The 22,292-nt window shown below is 37.1% G+C and overlaps 1 protein-coding gene across 4 annotated transcripts in view; it reads left to right on the top strand.

Moving 5' to 3' along the window:
- Positions 1–22,292, top strand: part of LOC5571113 — a 57,222-nt gene that overhangs the window by 5,106 nt on the left and 29,824 nt on the right. For all 4 annotated transcript variants that reach the window (XM_021855255.1, XM_001659505.2, XM_001659504.2 and 1 more), the window contains exon 2: positions 9,647–10,314. In XM_021855255.1, coding sequence (XP_021710947.1) covers positions 9,737–10,314 — 578 coding nt within the window. In that variant the 5' untranslated portion in view covers positions 9,647–9,736. The remainder of the gene's footprint in view (positions 1–9,646; positions 10,315–22,292) is intronic.

Below are 22,292 nucleotides of genomic sequence, written 5' to 3'. Positions count from 1 at the left end.
CCATGCGCTGACGGCAGCAGTAACTTACACGCATTGTAAGTGTAACGCAGTAAACCATCCCTCCCTTTCCAGCCAGAAGAAGTTTTTCGTCAATCGGAGCACTCTCCATTGTTCTGTTGGGTGTTTACATACGAATCATAAACATGATGTACCGTACAACAACTATGTAACAGAAACTCATAGCTTTGGTTTAAAATTTTCTATTTTTTATATTTCCATATTTGAATTGAATTGGGAATCACATTTAATGTTTTGTATCTCCTATAGCAAAGCTTAGGAAAAAGTAAAATTTTTGGGGGACGTTTAAAAATTACGTCAATTATTTAGGGGAGTGGGAATGTACGAAAGTGTGACAGTGCATCGCGCCTTTTCCCAAGCCCCTAGGATAGTGGGCATTAGTGTGAGACAAAATTTAGATTCTCGCTCCAGTTCACTTTTTGGATTGCATTGAGGTCCCATAACAACTGTGCAAAATTTCAGCTTGATCGGAGGAACTATATTTTAGCGCCAGCCGTTCAAAGTTTGCATGGGATTTACTATGGGAAAACTTACTCTTGCAAAGAAAAATCGCTAGATGTCGCTCATTGACCTCTATAAAAATCTGAACGCAGACCTCAATAGGTATTTTAACAATGAAGAATATTGCCGAAGACCGCGAAACAATCCGACACTTTGAAAAAAGTTATTCAATGAAAACCTATTGCAAAGGCGACGTTGATTAACACGTAAAGGATTGTTATCATTATTATCAATAATAACAAAATTTCTGAATAGTATGTGCTTAATATTTTTTTCACATGCATCGGATTGCTTTGCGGTCTTCGGCAATGTTGTTTATCGTAGAAATACCTATCAAGATCTGTGCTCAGAATTTTTATAGAGGATAATGGGCGACCTATGGCGATTTTTCTTTGCAAAAGTATGTTTTCTCATAGTAAATCCCATACAAATTTTGAACGGCTGGCGCTAAAATATAGTTTCACCGTTCGAGCTGAAATTTTGCACAGTTGTTATGGGACCTAAATGCAATCCAAAAAGTGGACTGGAGCGAGAATCTAAATTTTTCATATAACCGTATCCCAGGCTAGTGGGCATAGGGAGGAATTAGATAGACTTAAAAACAATGGACGGAATTTTTAATCTCCTCTTGCTTTGGTATTATGTCAATACCATATTGACGCAATAATCCATTTTGATGTTCTACAATGCATGCTGGTTCAATATCTGCTATAATTTTTATGAAGTTGGACAACTGGTGCTGCAAACCTTTACTTACTATTTGCTTCTGAATTGCAGATTTTTTTAAATGGCATACTATTGATGTATCCAACCCATGTTGGTATTGCAAAAATGTTGTTTGTGATGTTGATGTACGAAATGCGTTTTAAACTGGGAAACTTTAAATTTTTACAGTACTATGAAATACTTTACTGAGCTATTAAGCGATGTATGCAGTTCTGGAGTCTAGATTATCCGCTCATAAATAAAACGTTTTGTTTCTTTTACCTTAAAAATATACTGTCCAAATCTAGAATTTTGAGACTTACATAAGAGTATATAATAAAAATTAAAATCTGGATTTCATTGAAGCGCGTATAGTGTTGCAAAGTAGCTAGCTGCATCGATTAAAGAAGTGTGGGTTCAATTCCCGCTTCAGCCCTTGTCTTGTTAGAAGCATTGTTGTGGCCAACAACAAACCACCGGGATGTATCATGCCGCACCACACCAGCGGACGAATATGCCTCATGTTGAGGCCACAAACGCACCACAATTCAGCCATACTGGCAACACTTTACTCACTTGAATTTATCCCTCATACATTCATTCATATTCATACCTAAAACAAACAGACATTATTAGATATAGGGTGCCGGTGCCATTAGTGGACTACCTGAGCTATAAAAAATCATAACAAAATAACGAAAAGCCTTAACAGAGATCTTTTGGCGTCAACAGGAAGATTTCAACCTCTACTATATGGGAAAAATATAAAAAGAGTGATAAAACTAATTTTCCAACATAAAATCGCTTGAGCCACTATTGGTACACGTGTTCCAGTAGTTGCGCTAGTGCTTCAGTAGTAGACGTTTGGGAATGATACAAGGAATTTCAAACAAAATGGTAAATTTTTACATATGTTTAACATTTTTCCCTCGGAACAGCAATTAAAATCATTCAAATGAAGCATAAAGATCATCTCTAGGGCTTTTCTTCATTTTTACACATCCATTTGGAAAACTGCTTCCATCCGTTGATCCACTATTGGAACACGATGGCAACTACTGGTGCAAGGGAGCAAATTTTTTACATGAATTTAATTATTTATATGACTTTTTGATAAAATAAAAGGCTGAAATTTAGCAAATCGACTGAACTAGAGACGATCTATCCACCAAAAATAGCACATGTCGTATTTATCGAAAAATGTTCGTTCTATTCCATAGTCCAATCTACTGGTACATTACAACCATTGGTACCAGCACCCTAGCATAGTTATTCAATCAATTTATACTTACAATAGAGATCATTCCAGATCACAACATTGAAAAGGCATTATTATTGTTTACCTTCGCATTGTCTCATTCTCTGACATTTCCGGAAGATTCTGCTGTACAAATAGGTTGTATAACCGTTAAGCCACAACACATTATTGCATACAACAATACACAACTAGAATATTGTATGCAATTCGATAGTGAAGAGTGGAGTATAAATAGGACACCATTTGTCATAGAAATTCAGTCTGAATTAAATCGTGAACTAGAACTTATCTCTCTCGTATTAATTATTCCCTACCGGATCGTATCCGTGGGAACAAGCATTGTCAGTGTCTTTATTTTCAAATTTCATAAGGCATTTTCATGCTTTAAGGTGATTATAGAACGAAGCCACACCTCAAATTTTCAAGAGCACAAGACTTGAGAACCAAACAGCGCTCCGCATAAAAAATCTATCCCATTGGTCACCACCAGCAAGCAAGCAAGTTGATTGGTTTTCAACGCGAACTGTTGTGAGATACTCTCGTCTTGTGCACTTGAAAATTCAAAGTTTGGCTTCGTTTTATAATCACCTTAATTTGGTTGATGACCTGATTTTGACAATCCATTTAAAACGGATTTTGAAATTCCCTATAATAAGTACAGTATCCGTCAAAGTTCTTTCAGTCAACACTTCATGTTAAAAAATAATTAAATAAAAAAAAATGCAGTGAGGACCCGATTTTGTCAGCCCTTTTAGGCTTTTGAATTTTAGGCTGACAAAATGGGGAACCTGACAAATTCGGGTCATTTTATTTTGTTCCTGATTTTTTTTTGTTGATTTTGACGTGTTAATAATTGCTTTGAACCGCATCAAAAACTTACATGGATTTTTAAGGGGGTGATGGATATGGACGTAGCCTGGTTTTTTTTTATCACGGGGGGGTTTGGTGTATCGGTTCTTAACATTTCTTTCGCGATTTCCACGGCAAAACCATCATTTTACAATACCTCTGCAACCTTTTTGCATGAAACATAAAACTATGCAAGATATACACTTGATTTTTTCATAGTAAGCAAAGTGAAGTCCTAAACGTCTTGTTTCAGTGTTGAGTGACGGACCTGTTTGCAGTCATGGAGATTTGTTTAAAACCCATCCAGAAACGTTGTGAACTTTTTTGCAAGGATTTGATCTGGAATGTTTGGGATTGGTTTGTGAATTTAGGGTGTAGGTTGTGTTCGAGTTCAAGAGAGAATGCATGAAGAAATTTTAATTTAGACGAAAAAACCCTTCAGTGTACTTAGTGTGTTTCTGGAACAATTTATGAAATTATTTCTTGAACATTTTTGAAAAAGAAATCAGCATGATTCCATAGATTAATTTTTGAAATAGTATAGAGAGAAATTCTCGGGGAAATTCATGAATGAACCTACATACCTTGTTTTTTTTTGTCATCAGCTCGGTTGTGTGAAACTCGTTTTTTTTTTTCATTTTAAGGCATGATTTAACTAGCGAATTTTCAGGTTGCTTTGTAACGAAACACGATTTTATGATACCCAAGATCTCATGAAATTCGCTGTGTATATCTCGTTTAATATAAGCCGAGATTCGTACTAAATTGAGTTTTTATGGAAGAATTCCAAGAAGCTTCTTCAAAAACACCTTACTTACAGGAACGGTTTATGGAATAAATTAAGGAATATTTGGAAAAAAACACGATTAAGATATATCTAGAGGAATATGAACGAAATCCCGAGATAAATTCCTGGGGAAAAACGAGGAGCTTTCTCTAATTACTTTAATGATAATATTCTGCTGACAATATATTTGATAGAGTTTTGAGTTTCCTAACAGATTTGATAAAACCTTCGAATAATATCTGGTAAGATGATTTTCAAAAGGCTGATTGTTTGATGAACTCCATAAGTGTTTAAATCAATCATGACCTAATGTTTAAGTCTTAGTGAATGCTAATGGCGTATGCTAGCGAACGGATCTGATCCGAATCACTCATTTTAGTGAACCGGATCTTTTGAACGGTTCAGCGGCACGCAAAGGGAGAGCGAACTGAACCGAACGAACGAAAAAGAGCGGTTCACTCCTTGTTGCGCGACATGTGTCGTATCTTTCGCTCTCGAACTCACGATACACACGACCGGTTTTCCCTACCCGAACTTTTTCTCTCATCGTTCATCTGCCTGTATGTAAATTAGTTGTTTGTCTGTGTACGCTGAGACTCGTTGCCAATCTTCAAAATTTTGGATCAATTTACAAAAATCTAGAAGATCCAGATAAAATGTGTAATGAATTTGTAAGGTTTTTGTAAATAATTTGTAAGGTTCTTCATATACGACATAAGCAATCTCCAGACAAATTTTCAAAATCTCCCAGATTTTTAAAAAATTGACTTGGCATCCCTGGCTAAGAGTGCGGAGCTGCAGCAAACTGTGTTTTTTTATGTTTTATGCCATGGCGCGCAAATCAAGGCACGTGTCAAGCGTAATAATGAAGCCGATAAACGAACGAAGGAAAATATGGGAAAAAAATCGAATCGTTCATTTTCCGGGTCACTTTTTGTCTGATCCGTGCTGATCGAATGAACAGAATCACGCCGAAAAAGAACCACGGATTACTCGTTCTTTTGAGTGATCCGGATCTTTCGAACGACTCCGTCTCTTTTTGCCCATACTCGAGCTTTAACGGTGACGCGCAGCCACTCTGCAAGACCAAGCTGAGGGTCGTAGGTTCGAGTCCCGCCGTCCGTAAGAATAAAAAAAATTGATGGGAATTATTTGCACTTAAAAATGCGTCATTCTGGTTAATTAACTGCCACTTATTGTGATTCTAGTTAAATTGAGTTCATTTTGATGGCATTATGTTCAATGTGATGGGATTACGTCATTTTGAACTTGAATTTATTTAATTTTACTTGCTCCAATATATCGGGCACATATGATGTAAATTTACATGATTTTTTAAGAAAGTTGCTTACGCAAACTACATTTTTTGACGTTTCAATTTAAATTCTTGGAATAAAATGAATGATTCCAGTTATTGAAAATTACTCAGTTCCATGTTACCACCTTTACAAAAACATCTTTTAAGTGTCATTAGAAGGAAGGCTATGTGATTTTAAAAGTGATAGTGTATGTGTTGAATACGGGTTAAGTAAATGAAAGAGATTTGAGGGGGTCTCTAAAAAATTAACTCAATTTTCGAGTCTAGTACACGACTCTGATAACGGCCTTACAGTGGAGGTCGAATTACGCGTGTCTGTCAAAGGATACAAATTCTAGTGGAATTAAATGGTATAGTACTTAATTCGGTTTTCATTTATTTATTTGTATTCCACTAAACAATTCGAAGGTTTATTATTGTTTTGATTTTTATTCTATACTAGTGGTCCCGGCAAACTTCGTCTTGCCATCAAGTAGACTGTTGAAAAATGCTTTTGATCGTCCCATATAAAATGACAGTTTCGTTCGCGCTCGTTTTTTCAACTTTCCCGGTGAATATCCTGGGATTTTTATACACACGAACACGTTGGAACCCCTGACGAACAAAACTGAGAAAGAATCATTCAAATCCGTTGACCCGTTCGTAAGCCATTTCGTGACATACAAACACCATTCCATTTTTATTTATATAGATTTTATTTTTGAGAGAAAATCCCATATAATTTTTGAGGGTATAAACAAACATAGCAAAATCAATGAGGTTTAATTGATAAGATTGGAAATCGGTTGAGCTGTTCAAAAATTATGATTTTTTTTTTAATTGAAAAAATCTAATGCGCTGAGACCTACAGTGTGTGCCGACAAAAAATGACCATTTTTTATAAAAAAAAAATCTCTAAAACTAAAAAACATATATCGCTGAAAATTTAACAGTAAACGTAAAATTTTCTGAACTTTCAAGAAAAAATGAGAACAGCAATAGCCCTTCTTGTCCCGAGCCTTTCAAAATACGAAAAACGGAAATTTTTGATTAATTTTTTTATGTAAAAAACCTTTTTTTGTAAAATTTTGTATTTTTCTTGAGAAGTTAAAATCTTTAGCTACCATTTAATTAAAAAAAAAATAAAAATTTTGCATGGTTGCGATTTTTCTGGTTCTGGTTCTGGTTTTAAAAATGGTCACCTGAATCAAAAAAATCCAATAACACGTGTATTCTTATTTCGGACAAGCAACAAAATAGCAAATTTCCACGGAATTTGGTGACCCACTAGATCGGTTTTTCATGGAATGGCTGAATTATTATATACACGCAAATAAAATGCATAAAGCATGAATTCCAGAACAAGCTGATTTTTGCTTTACGAATATATTCCGCAAATCATTCCTAACACCATGCGAAACTGATCATTTATAACAAAAATAAATCGTGGATCCGTGATTTTGTTTCCCTAAATGAAAACACTGTTCATCACTGTTCACTGTTCATGTTAACACAAACTGAAATCGAGGATTTCAATCACAAAATTTAATGTGGGGATCCTTCACATTAAATTTTGTGATTGAAATCCTCGATTTATGACCGACTTTCTGTAGATTGATGATTCTGGAGTTTTATTTTCCAAACATAGCCAAATTGCTACGAGCGGATGTACATTAGCGTGGGACAAAATTTAGATTCTCGCTCCAGTCCCCTTTTTGGATTGCATTTAGGTTCCATAACAACTGTGAAAAATTTCAGCTCGATCGCTGAAACTATATTTTAGCGCCAGTCGTTCAACGTTTGTATGGGATTTACCATGGGAAAACTTACTTTTGCAAAGAAAAATCGCCAGAGGTCACCCATTGACCTCTATGAAAATTCTGAACGCAGACCTCGATAGGTATTTTTACGATAAAGAATATTTCCGAAGACCGCGAAACAATCCGACACTTGTGAAAAAAGATATTCAATCAAAACGTATTGGCAAGGCGGCGTTGATGAACACGTAAGGGAATAACAATAATAACAAAATCAGGCAAAATTTCCAAAAAGTTTATGCCTAATAACTTTTTTCACAAGCTTCGGATTGCTTTGCGGTCTTCGGCAATGATCTTCATCGTAAAAATATCTATCGAGGTCTGCATTCAGAACTTTTATAGAGGTCAATGGGCGAACTCTGACGATTTTTCTTTGCAAAAGTAAGTGTTACAGTAGTAAATTACATACAAACTTGGAACGGCTGGCGCTAAAATATAGTTTCACCGATCGAGCTGAAATTTTGCACAGTTGTTATGTGACCTAAATGCAATCCAAAAAAGGGACTGGAGTGAGAATTTAAATTTTTCATATGACCGTGACCCAGGCTAATGTACATAACTTCAGTAAAGGCAACTAAAATTCTATGCTGTTTAAAGCATGAAACCATTGCTCCGGATGGATATGAAAATATCCAGCAGCGTAGGCGGCAACTATTGAATAGTATAAACACCAATCTCGTATATATCGCTACAAACCAACAGAATCAACTGATAGTTTAGTAATCGATTCAGAAAATGGTCACATATTCCAATAGAATAGACAATGCGCTTAGATCGAAAACATCCTTGCGGACTCACATTCGCGATTCCATTTTTGACTACCGTTTACCATGACTCTTTCTTTGTTCACGGATAATGGAACGGGTTATTTTGCGTGTAGTATTTTAAGTGATAATTAACAAGCAACTTGCATCACCATGTAAATTTTGATAGCCACACCTTCTCAATGCAAAAATGTCGAAAAAGTGACATATTCAGCAGATGTATTAAAATTTTATATTTTTTGTAAGGTACCCCGGGGCAAGTGAGAATCTGGGGTAAGTGGGACGTTTCGTCATAGCTCACTTAGGAAAAGTTTTTCATGGGGGTATTCTTCTAGAAAGTTGAAGATACAATGACAAGGAATGTTTTAAGTACAAAACATATTGTTATTTTTATTACCATGGGGTTCATGTAACAGTTGTCAATTCAGCGCCATTTTCAACTTGCATGATAATTTGCGACACGTTTCACGTCTTGCATTGACTCGCAAAACATAAATGTGTTATAAATCGAATTTCCATCAGCAAGCTACAACTTCAATTATTATTACAAGCTGCTTACGATAAACCAGTATTTTGTTTTCATTTCATATGAAATTTTCGATGGTCTAACATACCCCAAAATATCTTTGTACACGGGGTAAGTGGGAACTATCAGAACAAAAACCAGAATCAAAACTTTTCGTACACGTTTCATACATTTTCCTAGAGAGTAGCACTAAAACATTCAAACAAATGATTTTTATCAAAAAAGATAAATCTAAAATTACTTAATTGCATAAGAGGGAGAAGAAATGTGTAATTCTTCTATATGTTTTTTATTTATTTTTATTTTTGGAATAGGACTTTAAAATTGAACAAACACAGAGATGAAATTTGAAATGCATCATGAGAAGGATCATTTTTCTATCTTATTTGAACTTTATTTGTTATTTCTTCCAAATTTAGTAGTGACGGAAAACAATTCCACCCTATTAAGCGGTTTTCTACTATGCATATATGTAATAACAAAACATATTTATAATTTCGGCAATTATTGATGGTTTATGGGCTAATTTGTAATTAACAACTTATAAATGATATATTTTGAACATGTTTTATTCCTCTTTACACTTTTATTGAGGTATTTTCAGTTAATATTAAATGCGAGGTGACATACTATTAAATAAACGTTTTCTTCCTAAAGCGTTACGTATTTTATGGTGATCCCTTACTGATGTGGATTGACGCATGAAACTGGATGTGTCCCACTTGCCCCGTTTAGCGAGGTAACTGCGTCAAATGGCTCATTCTAAAACTTTCCTCCAAGGTTCCCACTATTTCGAAATTATTCGATCGGTTTCATGCACACAATAGCAAATATGTTGCCAAAATGTGATTGCGCTGTTGAATTTGAAAAATATTGACATTTGAAAATTTTATTGAACCATTTGATTGAACTACCGTTTTTTTAGTTCCCACTTGCCCCGCGGTACCTTATTGCAACCCTTTATATGTGTTTGAATTGAATTAAAGTAACAAAATCTTATACATCATAATAAATAAATCACAATACTGAACAGCCCCACTTACAGTATACAAAGATGTTGCCGCATATACTAAATTTTCATTACATAAAACCTAATCACAAGTTTCTCTGTTGTTCTCCGCCAGTTGTCGCCGGGATAAAAGTTCCCGTCTGGCCGCACGAGTAAGTGTGTACGTGCGCCCACAACCGACGCTCGAACTAATTAGTGCAAAATAATGAGTAAACCAAGCACCATCAAGGCGAGTCGCATTTCTCGAGACAGTGGCATTTGCGTAGAAGACAGCATACAAAGCAATTCAGCGCCTGGAGACAGTACGGTTAAGAAACGTTTTCCGGCCGGTGGTGGATCTGGTGGTCCTCGGGTTCGAACGAAATCTTCCTACGTGCACCGATTAACGCAGCATTTCGAAACTCTAACTTGCCAAGATGAAAGCAGTCGAATCAGCCCGGCATCGTCTCTGTCTTCCGGTTCCAGTAGGTCAGTTTATCAGCTGGAGTTAGAAAACGTGCGTGCTGAACGCCAGCCGGAAGTTAGTGCTGATCAGTGTGATAAAAGCGAAGAAAAAATGGATGACGCAGTGCAAGTGATAGAAACTTTCTATGAGGAAATTCTGGTGGCAGATAAGAGAGTTGAAAAGAAGTTCGGTGTTGCAAGTCAGCGTATTCCACTAGTGGCGACCTTCGATAACGATCAATCGGGGAATCACCTTTCAGCAAGTGTAAAAGGCAGCGAAGCGATGGGTGTGAGTGATAAGATAACAGGAGTAGGGGAGTTCAATTATGATTCAAACAGGTAGGATTACAGTTTACTCAATTCATTATTAGTACGTCACGTATAATGACTGTTTATAACGATTATCAGATTGTTCTTCACCCTCAGAACTTAAGAAAACGGGAATATACAGGACACATATTCACAGTTCATGTATATCATGCTCATTCAGTGCGCATCATACCCTCGTGCTAAGCGTACAAAAATTCTTTCGGCTCTCAAAAGTTTTCAAAACTACCTAAAGCAATAAAACAGTACTTCTCAGTGCTACAAAAACAGTACTTTTCGGTACTATTGATCACTTTTCAATTGTTGTTAGAATCATTAATTTATTAATTTATTTATTCATTTTAACAAAAATTTGGAAGAGGGAAAAACCCTTTTGAGTACTTCTCAAAAGGGCGCAAAAACAAATTTTCTTTTCAGAGTTCAAGAAACATATTTGTACCTCAACTATTACTGTTCGATGTTTTTCCTTCAAGATATTGGCTCGGTTATGGATTATTTCCGGTTGAGTCTTTAGTATTAGTTTTACTTATTTTATAACGTAACTTCGTTATAAACGTAACGTTATAAAATAAGTAAAACTAATACTAAAGGCTCAACCGGAAACAATCCATAACCGAGCCAATATCTTGGAGGAAAAACGTCGAACAGCAATAGTTGAGGGACAAATATGTTTCTTGAACTCTGAAAAGAAAATTTGAAAGGCAATATCAAATAATATAACAAATTTCATTTAAATATTCAAAAATAATTTTCATCATAGCAAGAGATTTACTACCAAGAATATCTCGAACCGATGTAGGTACAGAATGATTTAATTTTTGAAAACTATCAATGATTTTTCTTTTTGGCATAACATACGTCTGACAATGAAAAACAATGTGATCAATGTCTTGATAAGATGCACCACATTCACATAGATTAGAATCTACAATATTAATACGAAATAAATGACTATTGCAAATATAATGATTGGACATGAGTCTTGAAATAAGACAAATAAAATTTCTGCCAACAGATAAATTTTTAAACCAGGGTTTTTTATCCACATTTGAACATATGGAATAACACCAACGAAGAATCGCTAATTAACTAAACATTCCTTCCAAAAATGGAAGAAATTACGCTTCTCCGGAATGCGCGCTTTCTTCCAAGGTTGAAATGGTTGACGTTGATAATTAAATCGAAATGAGCAATCAGTTTGATGCTTTTGACAAATTAGTTCAAACTTTTTGATTTCCATTGAGGAAACAAAGAGTGCCGCCAATTGTGATCAGTTGTTCCAAATTCGGAGGATTTAGGCCTTCAGCTTCAGGCCTTCAGGGGGCCCAGATAGCCGTAGCGGTAAACGCGCAGCTATTCAGTATGACCATGCTGAGGGTCGTGGGTTCGAATCCCGCTGGTCGAGGATCTTTTCGTAAAGGAAATTTTCTCGATTCCCAGGGCATAGAGTATCTTCGTACCTGCCACACGATATATACATGCAAAAATGGTCAATCGGCAAAGAAAGCTCTCAGTTAATAACTGTGGAAGTGCTCATAAGAACACTAATCTGAGGAGCAGGCTCTGTCCCAGTGGGGACGTAACGCCAGAAAGAAGAAGAAGGCCTTCAGCTTTATTAGGGGAATTAAGGTTTCCTTCCAAGTTGCAAAGAAATGAGAATGTCGCGTTTTGCCGGAAACTCTTAAAGGTGTTGTTTCACTTATGACGACAAAACTGAACGTCCGATCAAGATCGTCTTGAAGGGTCGCTCATGTGATTACGAAACACTTGAAGAGATCAAAAATGGAATACAGTGGGATTCCGTTTTTGGCAACAAAGTTGAAATTTTCAGTTGCCAAAAACGGAAACGTGCCAAAATCGGAACCCATATTTCAAATTTTATTTTTCAACTATTGGTTTTGAAAGCATCATTACAATGTTAATACATCATCTTTATGGAGTCATAAGGCGTTGAGACTTCGAAAAGGTCCACTTCGAAGCATTTTCCCGAAGGGTTATAGTATGCTATGAATCTATAGCTCCGTAATATTAAATCTGGCGAACGATTTCGTGGTCGCGTTTTTACGCCTCAACGTCTTCAATTATTTTTTAGAAGCATGATTTTGTATAAGAGGGCCTTGTAAAACCAATAATCGCATAAGTGACTTTTATTAAAGAACTGGACATTTTCTTAAAACTATGAGAAAAAACGAAAACAAAAATGTTTTCTTTTAAAGACGTATTTTCGAATCAAAAGCGCTGGGTATTGCAAAACGGCATGCCATTTTTTTTTTTCTAATTAAATGAACATTTAAAATCAGTTTAACTTTTGGACTTTAGCATAAAATCTGAAAAATTTGGTAAGTTTAGAATTGCTCCTTCAATTTATATTTCTGATAAAGTAAAGCATTTTATAATGAATGGTTGACTGTATCAAAAGGGCAAACATAAACATGAGAAGATGCATAAATGTCTTGTAATTGTGTAGAATTTAATTTTTACTTGAAATAATTTTTAATTCTGCTTGATATATGTTTTACACCTGCCTTATGAAATCAACTGATATTTACAGGATCCTGTTATGCAACCTCAAGAACCTTATAGGAATGTTCAGGTTCTCATAAGAAATCTACAGAAAAAACGCTTGAGCTCTGAAGCATCTGGCCAAAATCGGAGCATGCCAAAAACGGAGCATGCCAAAAACGGAATCCCACTGTAAATGATTTACTTGGATTTTCCCCGGTCCAAGTAATCATTGGGAAAACAGAACCCAGTCTGGCATTCATCAGAAAGGGCTTTCTCAAGAATATTATTTGGTTCACCATAGCAAAAGTAATCTAAATAATATTCAAGCTTTAGAAAAAAACAAGACTTATGTGCTATGTTCGTGTGACATTGGAACATTTCCAGAAACTTGGACGAAATTTTCAGAACCCCACTAAGTGTCGTCGGTGCCAAAGGTGGGGACACGAAAAAAAACATTGCCGCATTAATGCTAAATCAGTGGTCACCAAACTGCGGCCCGCGGGCCACATGCGGCCCTCAGCAAGGTTTTGTGCGGCCCGGGGAGTGATTTTTAATACAGTAAGGACCCGATTTTGTCAGCCCCTCGATGAATTTTGGGCTGACAAAATGGGGAACCTGACAAAATCGGGTCATGTTATTTTGTTCCTGTTTTTCAATTTTTTATGTGTTACATGGTTACATAGACTTTTAAGAGGGCGATGGACATGGGCGTTGCCAGTTTTTTTTTTATCAGGGGCTCCCCCCTCCCTTATATTGGTAATATCGATTTTTAGCACTTAATTAAAGGCATTGTCATTGCCCCCTCTGGCTACGCCCATGCGTGCATGACATCAAACATCATCATCAATTTGAGTGTAAACGTGGTAAAACATGACGATAACTATTTTTTGACAAATTTTAAATAGGCTGACAAAATCGGGTCAAAAAGCTGACAAAATCGGGGGTAGACAAAATCGGGGGCTGACAAAATCGGGTCAGTACTGTATTGGAGTAGTGTGGCCCGCATCTTGTAATTTCAGAAGTTGAAAAGTTATCTTCTGTAATATCTGGCAAACGTATCTCTGTAGAAATCTAATCGATAATTTTACAGATTTTCTCTTTCTCATGCGTTATGCAGTGGATTGGTTATCAAGAAACGAAGGAAAATTGATACAATTTGTTATTCCTGCAGTTTGTTCGATAACCCAATGTTTTTTTCAAGTCTGATATCATCGTTTCTGTAAAACTCCAAAGTTTTCAGCCTTCTCGTAGCGTAGTTTTCAAAGTTCAAGTAAGAAAGTTGTTTTTCCAAATAAGTATTTCCTATTTCAATTCCGAAATAACGCTCAAGTTGTAGTTTTTATGTGGCTAAGTTTTTTTTATTATATGGAATTTAGTTGTAGACATTATTCTAATGTTACAATTATTATATAAAAAATGTTGATTATACTAGAAGTATATCTAATATATTTTCATTTTTGAAAAAAATAATCCACCCGCCTTATCTCTTGAATCGGTATTGAATTGATGATGATCATGATGTTTCTCTTTTTGAAATCCTATAATTTTAGACGTTTATCTTTGCACGAAGGATGAACTCTTGATAATCCAGGGACATCAATGTTATTTGAAAAGATTATTGAAACCAATAGTAACACCAATGCCTGCATATTTCAGAAATCTCCTGTCGACCCCTAAAACAAGATGTGACACAATTCTTATTAGTTTTCTTCTTCTTGTAATGTGAGAGGTTTAAAGATTTCTGTTTTATATTCGATTATAGTAAAACACGTCTTGTTTCGATGGTAGTCACAAAACTTCATTTCTCGTATTTTTCACCTAATCCATACATAGCTGAAATTCCTCTAAATTCCTTTTTCTCTTTTCATGCTATCTCTCGTTTTCTCTGAGCGAGTTCTCAAGCGTTTGTCACTACTACACTTCTCTTGCATGATCTTCGTGTTGCTAGAAAACTGCTGCACATAATTGAAAATTTAAAAGGAAAAGAAATAATCTGAGCACAGAAGGTGCTGCTGAAGTTACGTACAATAATCATTGCTGGCAACGCAGTCTGGCGGAGCTATCAGAGGCTGGTTCATTTTGGCACGAAATTTAGATACGTGTTGTCGTTTCAGGTCGACCCCAATAGTGGCCTATTCAAGTTGAGTAACAACTGTCGAAAAACTCAACTGAATTAGTACCGTGATGAATCAAAATCCGGACGGTACCAATATCCGGACACTCTAAAAATATTCATTAATTAAACGAAAAATTAAATGTTATTCTGCCTGGTTTTAACCATATTAACTATTTATGGTACTTATGATCATTTTACTGATAGTTGTAATCTAGTTATCATTGCCAACTAATTGATAAAAATGCAAAATAAATATGTCGCTCCGTCTGGATGTCATTTTTTCACATCGTTAGTTTATTCGGTAGAAGTGTTGATAAACGCAGCTCGAATGATTTTCTTGTGATAGGGTAAGTGTACCAGTTTTGGCCACCCTAAGGAAAAATATTGTTTATTTATAAATCAAAAGACCTTTGGTTACTGTCTGGACATTAAACGAAAGCTTTCAATCCATGCTCAGCAGGGAAAATATAAAAACTAATCAGAAACTTTGTTTTTGTATTAAAAATGGTGGTGGCGAATACTGGACCACTTGCACCAGTATTCGCCACGATTTTAATTTCGGTTCCTGAATTCGCCACTTACGTTGATTTCTTATGGAGGGTGGCGAATTCAGGAACAGGTGGCGAAAAATAGGTCCAAAGGAGCAAAAAAATTAAGGAAAATGATTTTTTTCTATTATTTTCTGAGAAAATTTTGCGGTTTCCAAGAATGTTTCCGTATCATCTCAAAGCAATTTAGCAAACACTAAACAATTGGCAACCATATATGAAGTAAAACGGTATAAAATCTGGGGTGGCGAATAACTGGTACATGGCGAATACCGGTACACCTTCCCTAATATGTTTCATTCGTATTGTTAGTGAAGTGATTTGAACTGAAATAGACTCAAAACGCTGGTTTTATGATTCGGGAACTTAAAAGTCGTGGAATATAGTGAAAATGTGTACTAAAAGGTGTGATAAGATGGTGTCCGGAATTATGGCCAAATGTTTTGAATCCGGACATTGCATTAGAAACCCTAGTTGAATCTAAATGAACGGATGTAAAATTAGTGGTAGTAAAGGAAAACTTGTTAAACAGCTACAGAAGCATTATGAGTGAAAACAAAGTGATTTTTACGGAAAAACTGTGTGAATCTATCATTACTACCATAGCATTAAAAGGAAGTGCATCGCAGATAATTCAAATACAAACAATACTCATTTATCGTCTATTTGAAGCACTGTAGGTCGCAAAAATGCTTTATATTGTATGATATATGATGTGGAATTTGAATTCAATATAATTACCGTGAATTTTGTGCAAATAGTTCAAGTTTTAACAATTGTCCGGATTTCGAATCAATAGTGTCCGGATTTTAAGACAACACTTACTTCAGTTGTCCGGATTTAAGGACAAGACATGCTTCATTATTTCAACTATTTTCATGGTAAAATTGTAAATTTTAAGGAGAAATTTATCACCCACATTAAAATCTGATTAGAAGTTGCTCATTTAGTAACAGAACGTTAATTGTTTACCCATAATTCTAATCAAAAATACAATTTGAACATTTGTCGCTGCTTAAGTGTCCGGGTATTGATGCATCACGGTAGCGCCAAGCGATTTTTTTTGTCCACAGTAATTCTAATCGAGTCGTGTTGATCGGACTTATAAAATAGATATTATTTACATCTTGTGGCCCACGACGTGTTTTAAGAGTAAAGTAGTGGCCCTCACAACCAGTTAGGCTGAGGACCACTGTGCTAAATGCATGATTTGCGGAGATTCTTCTCACGCTAAGGACGTCTGTCCTGTGACAGAAGATACCAAAAAGTTTGTATGCGCAAATTGCGGGGGCGACTATAAGTCTAACTTTTGGAAATGTCCTTCTCGCAAACAAATCGTTGAGTAATATTTGAATCATACCCAACAGGTAAATTATAATCATGCTCATTCACAAACCGTTATTTTTAATTTAAACCTGTGATAACGGCTCTACCCCATTTTGCATAATGCCGTTTGGCGTAATGTCATGGAATGTTCGTTTGAGGCTGATGATAAAACATCAATAGTTACTACAGGTTACTATTGTAGGCATCCGGGATTGAGTCAAGCGCTAGAGAGACATCACGCAGATCGAGATTCATTTGGGATAACTGATTTCAGTCTAACGTCATAAACAAGCTTTCAAGTTTGATTGTGATGAGACTCAACCATAGAACCGGACTTTTGCGTACAATTTGTTCAAAAGAAGGAAGGGGCTTGAATCCCATATGATACAAATTTTCAAGTGTTCTTAATTGAAATGTTTTGAATTTAACGTATACCGTCGTTGGGGGTGAGAATGGGTCAAAAAGGGATATGTACGATTTATTTGAATAACTATCGCAATTTAAGTCCTATAAACTTCAAATTTTGTGTGTATGTTCTCCGATGGTATCCAAAATATTAAAGAAAAATATTTATCCACAGCGGCACCACAAGTGAATGAAAAATGACCCAATCTCACCCCATAGAGGGGGTGACATTGGGTCACTGTAATTGAAATAACTTGTTAATAAATCTTCGAGCTGTTTAGTAGAATACCTATAATGAGATAAAAAAACAGAATTTAGTACTATACCATTTAATTCCACTAGAGTTTGTATCCTTTGACAGATACGCGTATTTCGACCTCAACTGTAAGGCCGTCTTCAGTGTCGTGTACGAGTCTAGTACACGACACTGAAGACGGCCTTACAGTTGAGGTCGAAATACGCGTATCTGTCAAAGGATACAAACTCTAGTGGAATTAAATGGTATAGTACTAAATTCGGTTTTTTCATCTCATTATGAAATAACTTGTTTTTGAGAATATAATTGCAAAACCATTCACATCTGAAAAATATTGATGAAATACGATGCAAACAAGACGGAAAGATATCTAAGATGTTTCACAAGTATGATAAACCCACTTAAAAGAACGATTATACCAAAACATAGAAGAGCTATGAGAAAAAAATATGTAACCCAACATTTATCGCCAAGTTTACATAAATTTTGTTGTTTTTTCCCTCAAATTGTCTTCAAAGTCTTATCCCTATTGCCGTAAAGCCTTTTCAGTTTCCCCAAAGGTGTACTGAAACAGTGATTATTTTAAACCTTCGCAAATAGTTAAACTTCGGTGCGACATTCCACGATGAATATATTTCAGGCAGATGTTGACGTCATAATCCCGGTATTTAAGCGATCGTTCTTGCGTGACCCAATCTCACCCCCATTTTTAATGTTTTAGGCACCGTACCGAAAAAAATGTGTAATAATATGTTCCCTAACATATGAATTATTAATTTTAGTAATATCAGCGTTATTAGCTGAAATAGTTCACAAATCATATTTTTTCGTTTTGACCCAATCTTACCCTCTAGACCCACTGTCACCCCCATCGACGGTACCAAACATATGTATAGATGAAGTAATTAACTTAGATTAGTAAATTTCACCTTCTTTCTAACATGAGCTGTTCTTTTAAGTTTGCAGTTTAGCGAATACTTTTTCAATTTCCAGCCTAAGATTCCATAGGGTTAACATTTTTCTTAGCTTCACTGTGCACACAATATTTGCCAACGTTTGTCCTACCAATGGTTTCGATCGTGGACGCGCCTCGGATGTTGCTATTTCTTTGCAAACAAAACTTGATATTGAAAATGCTCTCGAAACGTTAACAAATTCCATTGTTGATCAAAAATGCATTGCCATGCCAAAATGTGAAGTAAAATTTGAATCCGTGATTATAGACGATAATCTTAAACTCTTGATCCGTTTGTTTGATAGTTTGAAAGCGCAGACATCTTTAGTTTATGACTCACTAGTCCAATTGAAAATCATGTTACTCAGGATTTAGAAACAATCAAACAATCAAGAGAACGTTTTCGAAAATTCCTGGGAGACTGATTTGGAAGAATTGATAGCTATTTTTTAAAGAATCATAAATTTGAAAGCTCCTGGTGAAGATGGGATTTTCTACATCCTCTTCAAGAAACTTATCATTTTTGGTTGATATATTTAACCTTAGTAAGGACAGTGGGTCTTTTTCGACCCATTTCAAAATGTAACTTTTGATTGAAAAACCTAGCAGTTCGAAAATTTCTGACAATAATTGTTAATTATTATTATTTTGTGGGATATTTTGTTATTGCTTCCATAAAAAAAGTTACAAATTGTGACTTAGGGTCATTTTCGACCCGATATTTCAAACAACTCGCAAAAATCAGTGTGTTGACCGCATTTAGTTTTGTTGGGCTTAAATGAAAGGCACACATGTCTAGTTTCAGAAACCCTCCCGGAAATGCGGATTTGGTTACTGTGGTCGTCGGAAACCTGCTACATCTGAAAAAAGTCCCTGTAGAGACCCTTACTTTAACGACCTGTAGCTGTAGTTTCGTAACTAAACAAGTATTCTGAACCGTCCTCATATTGTCACGTGAACTTTGACCTGTGACTTTTCTAGTTCAATTATTGATGAATGACCTCATTGGTTCTTTTGGCCCAACGAAGTAACTCAGAAATGACCAGCGGAGATACCCGTGTTGTGCGATATTTAGGTGTTTGTACCAAAACTAGGCATACGACGGCTCATTCTTCACGATTTTGAATACATGTGGCTCTTCTGGTAAAAATATAGATAAATGGCCACTTTGGTTCTTCTGGGCCACCGAAATAACTCAGGAATGACCACCGGTTATATCCGAATTGTGGAATATTTTAGTTTTTGTACCAAAAATAGGCATGCGACGGCTCAATTTTCATGGTTTTGAATACCTGTGACTTTTCTAGTTCAATTATAGATGAATGATCTCTCTGGATAATTGTACCTGAAAGTAAAACCCGAAGTTGGTAGACACAAAAGTCAATTTGGACATAGTGAGATGTAAATTTTGTGAAAAAAAATGGAATCATTCTGGTGAGCTTCGATCCCACGACTCCTAAAACGCTAGACTGGGCGCGTCGTCGGCCAACCTGAAACCTGAGGACCTGAGTGGACATTTACTTATTATTGTGTGAGAAAAGTCACATGCCCGAAAAACCAGGAAGATTGAGCCGTTGAATGTCTTGTTATGGTACATAAACTTATGTACCCCACGATACGGGTTTCTTCGGTGTTCATTCAGAAATAACAGTGATTTCAGCAAAGAACCAGACTTACCATCCATTCATTATTATCTGAGATGGATCACGTGCTCAGAAAACTAGGAAAATTGAGCCGTCACATGTCTAGTTTTGGTACAAAACCTGAAATGTCCCACAATAGAGATAACACCGGTGGTCATTCCTGGGGTTTTTCGGTGGTAACAGTTAGCCAGAGTGGTCGAGTTATGTTTGATCCTTCGACCTTGACGCTTGCTCCTACGGGGGCCGGCGATGAGGGCAGGATCAAACATGTCGCGCGTCGGTCGAGTGAAAGTGAAAAAGTGGCGTGATCGTTTAGTTGTGTTTGATCCTTCGACCTTGACGCTTGCTCCTACGGGGGCCGGCGATGAGGGCAGGATCAAACATGTCGCGCGTCGGTCGAGTGAAAGTGAAAAAGTGGCGTGATCGTTTAGTTGTGTTTGATCCTTCGACCTTGACGCTTGCTCCTACGGGGGCCGGCGATGAGGGCAGGATCAAACATGTCGCGCGTCGGTCGAGTGAAAGTGAAAAAGTGGCGTGATCGTTTAGTTATGTTTGATCCTTCGACCTTGACGCTTGCTCCTACGGGGGCCGGCGATGAGGGCAGGATCAAACATGTCGCGCGTCGGTCGAGTGAAAGTGAAAAAGTGGCGTGATCGTTTAGTTGTGTTTGATCCTTCGACCTTGACGCTTGCTCCTACGGGGGCCGGCGATGAGGGCAGGATCAAACATGTCGCGCGTCGGTCGAGTGAAAGTGAAAAAGTGGCGTGATCGTTTAGTTATGTTTGATCCTTCGACCTTGACGCTTGCTCCTACGGGGGCCGGCGATGAGGGCAGGATCAAACATGTCGCGCGTCGGTCGAGTGAAAGTGAAAAAGTGGCGTGATCGTTTAGTTGTGTTTGATCCTTCGACCTTGACGCTTGCTCCTACGGGGGCCGGCGATGAGGGCAGGATCAAACATGTCGCGCGTCGGTCGAGTGAAAGTGAAAAAGTGGCGTGATCGTTTAGTTATGTTTGATCCTTCGACCTTGACGCTTGCTCCTACGGGGGCCGGCGATGAGGGCAGGATCAAACATGTCGCGCGTCGGTCGAGTGAAAGTGAAAAAGTGGCGTGATCGTTTAGTTATGTTTGATCCTTCGACCTTGACGCTTGCTCCTATGGGGGCCGGCGATGAAAGCAGGATCAAACATGTCGCGCGTCGGTCGAGTGAAAGTGAAAAAGTGGCGTGATCGTTTAGTTATGTTTGATCCTTCGACCTTGACGCTTGCTCCTACGGGGGCCGGCGATGAGGGCAGGATCAAACATGTCGCGCGTCGGTCGAGTGAAAGTGAAAAAGTGGCGTGATCGTTTAGTTGTGTTTGATCCTTCGACCTTGACGCTTGCTCCTACGGGGGCCGGCGATGAGGGCAGGATCAAACATGACGCGCGTCGGTCGAGTGAAAGTGAAAAAGTGGCGTGATCGTTTAGTTATGTTTGATCCTTCGACCTTGACGCTTGCTCCTATGGGGGCCGGCGATGAAAGCAGGATCAAACATGTCGCGCGTCGGTCGAGTGAAAGTGAAAAAGTGGCGTGATCGTTTAGTTATGTTTGATCCTTCGACCTTGACGCTTGCTCCTACGGGGGCCGGCGATGAGGGCAGGATCAAACATGTCGCGCGATCGGTCGGGTAAAGTGAAAAAGTGGCGCGTTCGATTAGTTCTTTTTGATCTTTCGAAGTTGACACTTGCTCCTGGACAGTGCAGCAAGAAAGCCCGAGCAGTCGTCAGTTGTTTTCCCTCTCGGGTCGTGCGCCTATTTTCTCTGAGTGCTTTTATATAGCCGATCAAATGAGTGAAGCTGAAAGTGGATTGTTGCTGCTCAAGGATGACGGATCAATTGGTGAGCTCGTTTCATGCTACTATTTCTAATCTATAAAATATGTATGACTGCACCTTTAATCGTTACAACGGTGAGACGTAAATATGATTTTTCAACAAACTATGAAAGGTTCGTCACTGTGAGTGTCGACATAAATTCTGATTCATAAATTATTAATGTCTAATTTTTTTTTTCAAAACACCTTTTTCTTTTACCTTTATTTTTGTAATTAAAAAAAAAACTTTGAATGGTTCGACACTACGAGTGTAGACTTGCGAAAGGTTCACTTTATTCAACAAACTTTGAAAGGTTCGTCACGTCAAGTGTCGGCATAATTTTTCTCTACATAGATATTGTTCATATCAAATGAAAAAATAAT

The sequence above is a fragment of the Aedes aegypti genome, chromosome 3, assembly GCF_002204515.2.
Source record: "Aedes aegypti strain LVP_AGWG chromosome 3, AaegL5.0 Primary Assembly, whole genome shotgun sequence".
In the NCBI taxonomy this organism is placed as follows: Eukaryota; Metazoa; Arthropoda; class Insecta; order Diptera; family Culicidae; genus Aedes; species Aedes aegypti.
Note: the sequence above shows the minus strand (reverse complement) of the source record. Positions and strands in the feature narration are given on the sequence as shown.